The sequence below is a fragment of the Leptonychotes weddellii genome, chromosome 15 (assembly GCF_054177405.1).
Source record: "Leptonychotes weddellii isolate Sample4059 chromosome 15, ASM5417740v2, whole genome shotgun sequence".
NCBI lineage: Eukaryota > Metazoa > Chordata > Mammalia > Carnivora > Phocidae > Leptonychotes > Leptonychotes weddellii.
In genome coordinates, this window is record NC_138383.1 from 49,970,208 (window position 1) to 49,982,216 (window position 12,009).

General features: G+C 56.9%; 1 protein-coding gene across 1 annotated transcript in view; it reads left to right on the top strand.

The window, feature by feature from the left end:
- The first annotated feature begins 4,291 nt into the window (after positions 1-4,291).
- PLD2 (phospholipase D2) overlaps positions 4,292-12,009 on the top strand; it is a 10,737-nt gene continuing 3,019 nt past the window's right edge. Inside the window, exons 1-18 of the mRNA XM_081805864.1 lie at positions 4,292-4,381; positions 4,837-4,946; positions 5,030-5,160; positions 5,251-5,393; positions 5,788-5,893; positions 5,984-6,049; positions 6,166-6,224; positions 6,371-6,463; positions 6,563-6,715; positions 7,181-7,330; positions 9,393-9,476; positions 9,629-9,707; positions 10,348-10,458; positions 10,639-10,809; positions 11,157-11,283; positions 11,475-11,593; positions 11,668-11,781; positions 11,916-12,009. The exon at positions 11,916-12,009 is cut by the window's right edge and continues 6 nt beyond it. Of these exons, the coding sequence (XP_081661990.1) occupies positions 4,838-4,946; positions 5,030-5,160; positions 5,251-5,393; positions 5,788-5,893; positions 5,984-6,049; positions 6,166-6,224; positions 6,371-6,463; positions 6,563-6,715; positions 7,181-7,330; positions 9,393-9,476; positions 9,629-9,707; positions 10,348-10,458; positions 10,639-10,809; positions 11,157-11,283; positions 11,475-11,593; positions 11,668-11,781; positions 11,916-12,009 (1,909 nt within the window). The 5' untranslated portion in view covers positions 4,292-4,381; position 4,837. The remainder of the gene's footprint in view (positions 4,382-4,836; positions 4,947-5,029; positions 5,161-5,250; positions 5,394-5,787; positions 5,894-5,983; positions 6,050-6,165; positions 6,225-6,370; positions 6,464-6,562; positions 6,716-7,180; positions 7,331-9,392; positions 9,477-9,628; positions 9,708-10,347; positions 10,459-10,638; positions 10,810-11,156; positions 11,284-11,474; positions 11,594-11,667; positions 11,782-11,915) is intronic.

Sequence of the window (12,009 nt, forward strand, 5' to 3'; positions counted from 1 at the left end):
GTGTGGGCCAAACTACCACTTAGCCTCAGACCGCCTGGTGATTACAGGCGCCAGGGGATGGAAGGAGAAGAGGGAGGAGGAAAGAGGTGGACGGGCACCCCATCCAAACACCTATCCTTCTGTGCCCCCTTCACTTGGGGCGCTCTCTGGTCTGCAGGGAGAAGCAGGAGGACGCTGGGAGGGGTGGATGGCAGAGACAGACGCTGAGGGGCTGGGACACACGGACACATCGTGGCAAAGCCGGCCGACTCAGTCCCAGCCTGGACACTGCCGGGGGCTCATGTGTATTCTGGAATGAGAATCCAGAACGCCCGAGATCTGAGAGTTTAGAGAACGCTCTATTTTTGTAGAAGGAGACATTGTGCAGGGTAGGGAAACGTTTGGTTCTCGCTGAACGGTCTGGTACCTCTTGTACCCTTCTCGGAAGACGGTTGTTGTTGATTCGCGAGGCTGTCCCGGGCAGATTCAAGGGACTTGTACACGTTACCTTATTTCACCTTGCCCGCGGTCCTCGGAGATGCGCATTATTACCGTCCTGCTTCCACAGCCAAGGAGCTGGAGACATGGAGATCCTTCGGCAACTTGCCGAAGGTCACGCAGGCAGTTAGAGCCGGAACTTCTTACCCCCGCCAGGCTGACCCCGTCCACTCTGAACCCCACGGGGCGGCCTTCAGGCACTGAGGCCCTCAGCCAGGCCTGGGGGGCCAGAGCGCCCGCGGCAAGGACTCTGAATGCCCCCCAGCCCGGGAGGGCTGTGCGAATGTGATCCCACCCTTCCCTGAGGGTATCCCCTACTGTCCGACTTAGAAATCTGTTTCATATTTCTTTTTTTTTTTTTTTAAGATTTTATTTATTTATTTGAGACAGAGAGAATGAGAGACAGAGAGCATGAGAGAGAGGAGGGTCAGAGGGAGAAGCAGACTCCCTGCTGAGCAGGGAGCCCGATGCGGGACTCGATCCCGGGACTCCAGGATCATGACCTGAGCCGAAGGCAGTCGCGTAACCAACTGAGCCACCCAGGCACCCTGTTTCATATTTCTAAAACAACTTGATGGAAGCACAAATCTCCATGCACGTGAATACACACATCTGCGTACAGTTCTAGGAGTCGTAACAAAGGTATACACCTAGGGGACAACCACCCAGTCAAGATACTGGACGTTTCCGTCACCAACTCCCCTTAACGTGCCTTGCTGTCAACCTTGTCCCCTCCCCCAGCCACAGGCGCCCGCTGATCTCAGTTCAATCCGTAAAGATCAGCTCTGCCGGTTTCAGAACTTTATATAAATGAATCATATCGTGTTAACTTTCTTGTGCCCGTCCGGTTTCTGCTGGCATAATGGTTTTGAAATTCACCCAGGTTGTATATATTTGCAGTTTCCTTGTGCTTTTTGTAATAACCGTTTTATTGATATAAATGACATGCCGTAAAATTCACCCTTTAAAAGTATACAAGTCGGTGGTTTTTGCTATATTCACAGCTGTGCAGACATCGCAACTGATTTTATAACATTTTCATCACCCTCAAGAGACCCCGTGCCCCCGGCCAGTCACCCCCCTGTTCTCTTCCTCCCCAGCTGGTGGCCACCACTAACCTACCTTCTGTCTCCACAGATGCCGCATAGATGAACTCCCACACTATGTGGTCCTTTGCGTCTGACTGTGTTCACTGAGCATCCTGTTTTCTTTTTTTTTTTTTTAAGATTTTATTTATTTATTTGAGACAGAGAGAATGCGAGAGAGAGCACATGAAAGGGGAGAGGATCAGAGGGAGAAGCAGGCTCCCTGCCGAGCAGGGAGCCCGATGCGGGACCCGACCCCGGGACTCCAGGATCATGACCTGAGCCGAAGGCAGTCGCCTAACCAACTGAGCCACCCAGGCGCCCCTGAGCATCCTGTTTTCAAGGTTCGTCCCTGTTGTAGCACGTGTTCGTACTTTATTCCTTTTTACGACTGAGTAGTATTCCGCTGTGCTACACCACATTTCGGGTATCCATTCGTTAGTTGATGGACACCGGGCTGTTCCTCCGTTTTGGCTATTTGAATACTGCTCCTACGGACATTCACATACAGGTGTCTGTGTGGACATCTGTTTTCAATTCTCTTGGGTCTACTTTTTTCTTTTATTTTGTTTTAAAGATTTACTTACTTTAGAGAAAGAGAGAGAGTACAAGCTGGGGAAGGGGAGAGGGAGAGAGAATCTCAAGCAGGTTCCCCACGGAGCTCGGAGCCCTACTCCGGGCTCGACCCCACGACCCCGAGAGCATGACCTGAGCAGAAACCAAGAGTCAGCCGCCTAACCAACTGAGCCACCCAGGCTCCCCTAACTTTTTTCTTTTAGTTGAAGTACAGTTGACACAAATGTTACCTTGGTTTTAGGTGATCGGACAGTGATTGGACAGGTCTGTCCATTATGCTGTGCTCACGAGTGTGTGACACCCGGCACCAAACAACGCTATTCCAGTACCACTGACTATAATCCCCACGCTGAACCTTTCATCTCCATGGCTTATTCCTTCCATAACGGGAAGCCTGGACCTCCAACTCCCCTCCACGCATTTTGCCCATCCCCTGCCCCCACTCTCTGGCAACCACGTTTTCTACTTAGGTGTCTGTTCATGCTTTGTCCATTCTGTTTTTGAGAGAGAGAGAATGTGGGGAGCAGAGGGAGAGGGAGAGAGAGAATCTTAAGCAGCCTCTGAGCTGGGCTCGATCTCAGGACCCTGAGATCATGATCTGAGCCGAAATCAAGAGTCGGAGGCTTAACCGATTGAGCCACCCAGACATCCCTGTTCATTTTGGTTTTTTAGATTCTGCTTGTAAGTGAAATCATATATTTGTCTTTCTCTGACTTTTTAAAAAAAGACTGTATTTATCTATCTGACTGGGAGAGAGAGAGAGAGAGCACGAGCAGGGAGGGGACAGAGGCAGAGGGAGAAGCAGACTCCCCGCGGAGCAGGGAGCCCGACGCGGGGCTCCATCCCAGGACCCCGGGATCATGACCTGAGCCGGAGGCAGACGCTTAACCATCTGAGCCACCCAGGCGCCCTATTACTATCTTTTTAAAAGATTTTATTTATTTGACAGAGAGAGAGCACGAGCAGCAGAGGGAGAGGGAGAAGCAGACTCCCCGGGGGAGCAAGGAGCCCGATGCGAGAATCGATCCCAGGACCCTCAGACGCTTAACCGACTGGGCCACCCAGGCGTCCCCAAAGCGCCATTATTTTAAACACACATGCCCCATTCAGTGAGGAAGTGTTTGTGATACATGTATCTGATAAAGGATTTTCATCCTAAATATAGGGGCGCCTGGCTGGCTCGGTTGGGAGAGCCTTCCACTCTTGATCTCAGGATCCTGAGTTCAGGCCCCATGTCGGGCGTGGAGCCCACCTAAAAAAATTAGAAAATAAAGTAAAAATACAAAATACATTAAAAACTCATAATTCAATGATAAGACAACATGTTTTTTTAAAAATTAGGCACAGACCAGAACAGACACTTTGCAAAAGAAGATATACAAATGGCCAATAAGCACATGAAACACGGTCAACATCATGAAGCATCAGAGAAATGCAGATAAAACTGCAGTGATTTACTACTTTACACTCATTAGAACGGCTCACCCTGAAAAGATGGACAGCGTCAAATGCTGGCCATGCTGCGGGACAACTGGAACTAACATCCCTCGATATGGGCGATGCAAAACGGAACTACCATTTTGGAAACCAGTTTAGCAGTTTCTTGTAAAGTTAAAATACACTTCTTGCACGACCCAGCAACTCCACTCCTAGCTATTCAGCCAGGAGCAAGGAAAACGCATATGCACACAAGGACTTACGCAGGAATGTTTATGGAAGCTCTATGGCAACAGACTAGAAACAACCCAGATGTCCCTCAGAAGGAGAGATAAGGAAATCTGCATTTAAAAAAGAGGGCATATTTTGTCTTTTAGAACCCGCACGCTTCCAGGCTCCCCCCCTGGACTGTCAGTCCCCGGGGAGCGAGGAGCTCGCTCACCGCGGTTCGCGCAGAGTCCGGCCCGGGGCCAGTGCGCGGGACACGGTGCACACTCCCGAGCCCGGGGCCGCCCGCCCCTCCGCAGGCCTTGCCCGTCTCCGCCGGCTGCGGGAGGGGGCCGGCCGCGGCCCCGCGGTGGGGGGACAGCGCGTGCGCTCCGACGGACGGCACGGGGCGCGCAGGCGGCGGGGCGGCGGGGGCGGGCCGGGGCCGACGGGGCGGGCGCGGAGGTGAGGCCGAGCGGCCCGCCCCCCGGGGGCCGGCCCCGGGCGCCCGCCCCGCCCCGGCCGCCCGGGTGTGGGCCCGGCAGGCTGCGCCGCTCCCTCGGCTGGCGGACCCGCGCGGGCGCCGGCTCGGGCTGCGGGTGAGGGGCCGGGGAGGGGCGCCGCGAGGGCGCGCCCGGGGGAGACGGGGGTGGCGCTCGGGGCCGGCGGGGCTGCGAACTCAGCTGCACGCCGAGATTTCGGGATTTCCCTCCCGGGCGGGGCGCGCACACTTCCTCATTCCCGCGGGACCCCCTCTCGCCGCCGGCCGGGCCTGGCCTGAGCCCCCGGGGACCCCCTTGGCCCGGCTTCTGCTCCGCCCGGGCTCGGAGCCCTCGCGGGCCCGGCGGGAGTTCCTGGGCGCGCCGGGTCTGGGCCGGGAGGCGGGGCCGAGGGACTCTGGATGCGGGACCCGGGTACCGGATGGAAGTCAGAGGCGGGTCCGCGGGGCGTTGCAGACTGACGGGGAAGAGGGGCTCCCGTGGGAGGTGGAGGAGCGTGGTGGGGGGCGTGCTGCAAGGCCGAGCACCTCCCTGAGGCCTCCCCGTGCTCCTAGGATGGCGGCGACCCCCTCGAGCCTCTTCCCCTCTGGGGGCGACCTGGACTCTAGCCAGTTGCATATGGAGCCCGATGAGTTGGACACTCTGAGGGAGGGAGAGGACCCAGGTACGCAGGGAGCGCGGCCCTCAGGGAGGAGGGCGGCGGAGAGCTCCCGGGGTCCACACTCTTAACACTTTCTCTCCTCCTAGCTGACCGGATGCACCCCTTTCTGGCCATCTACGACCTGCAGCCTCTGAAAATGCACCCCTTGGTGTTCGCCCCTGGGGTCCCGGTCACGGCCCAAGTGGTGGGCACTGAAAGATACACCAGTGGATCCAAGGTGGCGGGGCGGGCGCAGGGGAGCTGGGCAAAGGGAGGGCTGCGACCCAGCGTCGCTAGTGGACAACCACTCAGTGCCTCCCACCCCCAGGTGCGGACCTGCACCCTGTATTCTGTCCGCTTGACGCATGGCGCCTTTACCTGGACGACCAAGAAGAAGTTCCGTCATTTCCAGGAGCTGCATCGGGACCTCCTGAGACACAAAGTCTTGATGAGCCTGCTCCCTCTGGCGCGGTAAGGGGACCCGTCTGCTTCCTGTCAAGGGCAGGCGCCCCTGCCCCAGCCCCCATCACTGCTTTCTGCCTGTCGCCCTCCCCCCGCCCCCCAGCCCACACCTTCTCCTGTCCCAGCTACTTTCCTGCCCCAGCTCTGGCTGCCGCGCCCCCTCCCCTGACCCCAGTTACCAGGAAACCTGCCCAGCCCGGCTCTCCCTGTCCGTGGTTCTGTGCCAATAGCTCAGCTGGGCTGGATGCCCAAAATGCCCTTGGCAGCCTCCCTCCTTTTCTTGTCTCTGTTCTCAGGATCGGGGGCCTTCTGCCAGCCTCCAGGCCTCCCCCAGGATCCCATCTCTAGTGCCGCAGGAATCCAGGCTCTTCCTTGACCCCTCCTCCCCCTATCTCGTCCACAGCTTTGGCATGGCCCACCCTCCAGCCCGCGAGGCCACCAACCGAGAGATACCCTCTCTGCCCCGAGTGGGTCCTGAGGGCTCCGCCAGACATGCGTCCAGCAAACAGGTGCGACCAGACCCTGGGTCCGCCGGGAAGGCATGTGCTGTGCAAAATGACTCTGGTCCCATCTGTCTTTGTGTCTCATCCCTGCTTCAGAAGTACCTGGAGAATTACCTCAACCGCCTCCTGACCATGTCTTTCTACCGCAACTACCACGCCATGGTAAGGCCCCGGGGGCTTTTTAGGTGGAGCAGTATCAGCAGACCCCTGGGTGGCAGAGGCCCCCGGGTCCACTGAAAGCCAGAGTCTCTCCTCTGAGCTGTTGTCTTCCTCTGCAGACAGAATTCCTGGAAGTCAGTCGAATGTCCTTTATCCCAGACCTTGGCTCCAAAGGACTGTGAGTGTCCAACGCCCCGTCACCCAGTGGCCGCAAACCTGTGGATCTCTCCCTGCAAAGGGAGGATGGGGAAAGAATTGCAGGGAGAGGGCGGGTGGGGGGCTCTGGATTCCTTTTGGGGCATCTCCTCCTGGTTTTCCCCACAGGGAGGGAGTGGTCCGGAAGCGCTCCGGGGGCCACCGAGTTCCTGGCCTCACGTGCTGCGGCCGAGACCAAGTCTGTTACCGCTGGTCCAAGAGGTGGGTCCCAGAGCGGAGCTGCTGAGGCGTTGGGGGGGGGAGGGGGGAGGAAGGAGATCCCAAGGGCCGGGAGGAACGGACGGAGCCCTTCCGCTCCAGGTGGCTGGTGGTGAAGGACTCCTTCCTGCTGTACATGAGCTTGGAGACGGGCACCATCTCCTTTGTTCAGCTCTTCGACCCTGGCTTCGAGGTGCAGGTGGGGAAAAGGAGCACGGAGGCGCGCTACGGGGTCAGGATCGACACCTCCCACAGGTAAGGCCTCCTGGTGTGGACGGACACCGGACACCGGACACCGGACACCGAGGGGAAGGAAAGGAAGGATTTCCAGCCTCTGGAGCTGGCCTTGATTTGGAACCAGGGAACTGGTCTGGCCACATGCCTGCGAGTGCTCTTAGCGCCTGGGCCCGGGCAGGGGGGCTGGGGGGGGAGTAGAAGCCTTGGACAGCAACTCCTGATAGAAAAGAAAAGGCACTGAATTCATTCATCCATTCATTCATTCATCCACCAAACCTGAGAGCCTGGTGCAAGTCTCGGTGCCAGCGACCCAACGGTGCCCCAACTGTGCGTGGGCAGAGACATGCCTCGCCCGGGGGGAGTCGGGAATGAGGGACTAAGGCAGGAAGTGGGAAAGAGGGGACAGCCAAAGAGGGGAGGTGTCTGGGCAAGGCCAGAGGCATGAAGGGGAGGGCTGAGGCCCCCCTCGTTCTTCCTGCTCAGGTCCCTGATTCTCAAGTGCGGCAGCTACCGGCAGGCACGGTGGTGGGGCCAGGAGATCACTGAGCTGGCCCAGGGCCCCGGCAGAGACTTCATACATCTGCACCAGCATGACAGCTACGCCCCGCCCCGGCCTGGGACCCTGGCCCGGTGGTGAGACCCTGACGTCCCTTCGGAGCATGTCTGTGGGCTTCTGGACCCACTCGGTGTTTTCTGAGTCCTCAATCCTCTTCCATCTCCTCGGACCTCTTCTGACTTCAGTACCCCCCCCTCTTTGGCTTCTCTGGTCTCCTTGACCATCTGACCTCTAACCACACCGATATCTAATTCCCCTCTGACCTCGCTGACCCCCGCACTCGCTAATCTCCTCTGACCCTGACCTCTCTCTCCTCCTGTGACCTTTTTAACTGCCCTTTTCCCACGCTGTCTCTCTCTGTGCCTTAGGATCTCTTCAAAACTCTCTGGTGCATTCATTCATTCAGTAAACATTTTCTAAGCACCTACTACGTGCCAGGCCCAGTGGCAGGAGGAATAAGACAGCCCAGTAGGTGATTCAGTCATGAAGCAATGGCAAGTTGCCATTCTGGAGGAGCCCAGAGAGGGGGGCTCACCCCCACGTGCGGGGACGTCAGGACGGGCTTGCAGGAGACAGCATCCTCGAGGACAAGGATGGCCCCGTGCCCGAAAGCTGGAAGTAGCCTGGCGTGTTGGGGAGCCGCCGGGACTGACCCTTGCGGCAGGGGAAGGGGGAGAAGCAGCTAGAGAAGAGGTGGGGGAGGCGGGGGGGCCTGGCTGGGCTCTCCATACTGAGCGGAGGCAGCTGAACCTCATCACAGGCAGGAGGGAGTCAGGAAAGCATTGTTTTCTTGAAGGTGCCGTGGACATTTATTTTTTACACCAGAACTAACAGCTGATACTTACAGAGTACTAACTGGGTGCCGGGAACTGTCCGAAGTGTTTTACGTGTGTTATTAAGTCCTCACGCGAACCCTTTGAGGCAGGTACAGTTGTCTCCATTCTACAGATGGGAACACTGAGGCAAGGAGAGGTTGAGGAACTTGCCCAAGGTCACACAGCCTGTAAACCGTGGAGCTGGGATTCAAATCCAGGCAGGCTGGGCCAAGACCCCGCTCTTCACCATCACACTAACTATTAATTGTTAGAAAGTCAAACGGGGCACCTGGCTGGCTGGCTCAGTGGGGGGAGTGTGTGACTCTTGATCTCGCGGTCGTGAGTTCGAGCCCCACGTTGGGTGTAGAGGTTGCTTCAAAAGAGAAAAATCTCAAAAAAATACATAAATGAAATAAAAAGTCAAACAACACGGAAGCATATATGTTTTTTAAGATTTTATTTATTTATTTGAGAAAGCACAAACGAGAGCAAGCATGAGCAGGGGAGGGGCCGAGGGAGAGGGAGAAGCAGACTCCCCACTAAGCAGGGAGCCGGACGTGGGGCTCGATCCCAGGATCCCAGGATCATGACCTGACCCAAAGGCAGACGCTTCACGGACTGAGCCACCCAGGTGCCCCGGTTATTTCTTATTTTAAACGATGCTGCAGTGAACACAGTCTTTGCCTAAGCATTTAATAGGATGCATTCCTAGAAATAGAACGACTGTGTGCATTTAATGATATTAAAGAGTATGTGTGTTTGATATTCTGATAGATTAGGCCGAACTGTCCTCTAAAAATGCTATAACCAATGTATATTCCCATAGCCTAGGAGAATACTCACTTCCCCACATGCTAATATTGAAAGTTGCCAGTGATCTTTATTTTTGCTAACCTCGTGGATTAAAGACATGTTATTTCATCTTAATATCACTTTCCTTCTTCACTAGTGAGATTGAACATCTTTTCCTATGGATGACCATTTTAATTTCCTCTGTGAACTGTCAGTTCTTACTCTTTGCTCACTTTTCAGTTTGCTCATATGTCTTTTTCTTGCTGATTTGTTGGAACTCTTTATATATGATGTATTAAACCTTCCAATCGTTAGTCATCTTCTTTCGTTTATTGTGTCTTTTGTGATTTTTAATTTTATTTAGCTTACAGTGGCAAATTTGTCCCACTTTGATACACCTATAATACCATCTGACTGCTATGATCTTTGACCCTGCTGTCACCTCTGATCCGTGACTGTCCTCTGGTCTTCACTCTCCAGAGCTTTCTGGCTTCTAACTCCCCTGACCTCCTTGGCTTGGCCTCCTTCCCAGGTTTGTGAATGGGGCAGGTTACTTTGCTGCCCTGGCAGATGCCATCCTACGAGCTCAAGAGGAGATTTTCATCACAGATTGGTGGTGAGTAAGGGAAAAGCTCAAACAGGAAGGGGCAGGATAGGGCCTGCGGGGGGATCAGCTTACGGGCCAGCAGAGGGAGGGGCCGGGCCGGGGAGGAGTGGCTGGTTGCTGGGGCTTAGCTTGCCTCTCACCTCTCCTGCCCTGAATGCCAGGTTGAGTCCTGAGATTTACCTGAAGCGTCCGGCCCATTCAGATGACTGGAGACTTGACATTATGCTCAAGAAGAAGGCGGTGAGGAGAGCGGTCAGGCTGGAGGGGCGGCCTGTGGGGGGAGGTTGGTTAGAAGGGACTGCTGCGTGGGAGAAGGTCGGGAATCTGAGGCTTCCCTCGTCATGCCCCTCCTGTACCTGGTATAGACTTCTGTCCCAGTACCCGTTACACTTTGTTGTCTTACATGGGGGTGTACGTGTCTTGTCTTTCTCACTGGACGAATATGGCTAGTTTCAGTACAAGGCACGGTGTCTGCCATGTTGGGGGCATCCGTAGATGTTAGTGGACGGACAGACGGATGATGGCGAGTGGGGGCCAGTGGACGGATGGATGATGGGAAGAGGGACAGATGGAAGGATAGGCAGTCGGAAGGGGGTGCCAGCAGGAGGGGGGGTGGGTGGATGGATGATGGATGGTACATCAGGGGGTGAGTAAATGGTTGGGAACATGGGTGGATAGATACTGATAGGCAGGTGAGGAGCTGTGTGGATGGATGAGCTGGTGAACAGGTAGCTTGCCCATTGCTGAGTTGGGTGTGAGCATGGAGGCTCTCCAGGCTGAGTGGAGGTCCACACAGGAACCCCAAGCATGGGACAGGGTTCGGGAGGGTAGAAAGGGGCCGTCGTGAGAGATCTGAACCCCTCCCCACCCTCCCCACCAGGAGGAGGGTGTCCGTGTGTCCATCCTACTGTTTAAGGAAGTGGAGTTGGCCTTGGGCATTAACAGTGGCTATAGCAAGAGAGTTCTGATGCAGCTGCACCCCAACATAAAGGTGACTCGGGCGTCAGAGACCCCCACACTGACCACGGCCCCCCCCTCCCCCCCAGGCTTCCCCGTCCCCTCAACCCTCCCTTTCCTTCTCCTCCTTCCATCTTCCCGTCCTCCCTCCCAACGCCTCCTGTCTTCTCTCACTGAAGCCCGCCCTCGTGAACCCCCCCCACACCTGCTGCAGGTCATGCGCCACCCAGACCAGGTGACCCTGTGGGCCCATCATGAGAAGCTCCTGGTCGTGGACCAAGCAGTGGCCTTCCTGGGGGGGCTGGACCTCGCCTACGGCCGCTGGGATGACCTGCGCTACCGCCTGACTGACCTCGGGGACCCCTCTGGACCAGTGGCCCCACAGGTAATCCCCTAGGCCTTGCTGAACTCCCCGAAACAAAGCCTCGACACACACCCCCTAACCCCTCCGGTCATTCCAGGCGCTGCCCACATCGGGGTTCCTCTTTCTGGGGCCCCGGGAAGGTGCTTTGGAGTAGACCCAGTCCCTCCCCCCCACGCCCCCCCCCACTCCTCTAGGATAGCGAATGCCGCTGAAGGGGAGGCCCAGGTCCAACTCTCTCCGTCTCGCTCTTACTCTCTGTGTCTCTCTGTCTCGCAGTCTTTCAGTGCTCCTCTCTCCTCTCTGGCCCTGGCTCTGTATGGCCCCCCGTGACCTCTCCTTGCCCCCGGCTTGGGTATGTTCCCCTACAGCCTACCCCCCTGGGCTCCGACACTCCAGGAAGCCCAGACCTCTCGCAAAACCAACTCTTCTGGCTGGGCAAAGACTACAGCAATCTTATCACCAAGGACTGGGTGCAGCTGGACCGGCCTTTTGAGGGTGAGGGTCCCCTCCTCCAAAGCCCCCAAGAGCCGGGAGTAGGGGCAGACGTCCGGGTTGGGGCTGTGAACAGGATGAGCCGGATCAAGGATAACGCGGCCTTCCCTCTGCTCGGCTCCTCGTCCTCCCTGTCCCAAGTGTCCCCACGAGACCATCCCTGACCTCGCCCCTGATTCTCCCGGGACCCCCAGATTTCATTGACAGGGAGACCACACCTCGGATGCCATGGCGGGACGTTGGGGTGGCCGTGCACGGTCTCCCCGCCCGGGACCTGGCTCGGCATTTCATCCAGCGCTGGAACTTCACCAAGGTGCTCACTCCGTCCTGGGGGTGCTGGAGGTGGGAAGCAGCCACCTCCCACTGACTGCGATCCCTCCACCTCAGATGACCAAGGCCAAGTACAAGATACCCATGTACCCCTACCTGCTGCCCAAATCCACCAGCACTGCAGACCAGCTCCCCTTCACGCTCCCAGGGGGGCAGTGCGCCACGGTTCAGGTGAGCCTCCCCGTTTCAACCTGTCCCCACCTCTCCCTCCCTTCAGCCCACTCCCGCAGAAGACCTGAGAGCCCCCCACACCTGAGGTCAGGAGCCACATCACATTCCCTGTCCTCCCACCCTCCCCGCCCCAGGTCTTGCGGTCTGTGGACCGCTGGTCAGCAGGGACTTTGGAGAATTCCATCCTCAATGCCTACCTGCACACCATCAGGGAGAGCCGGCACTTTC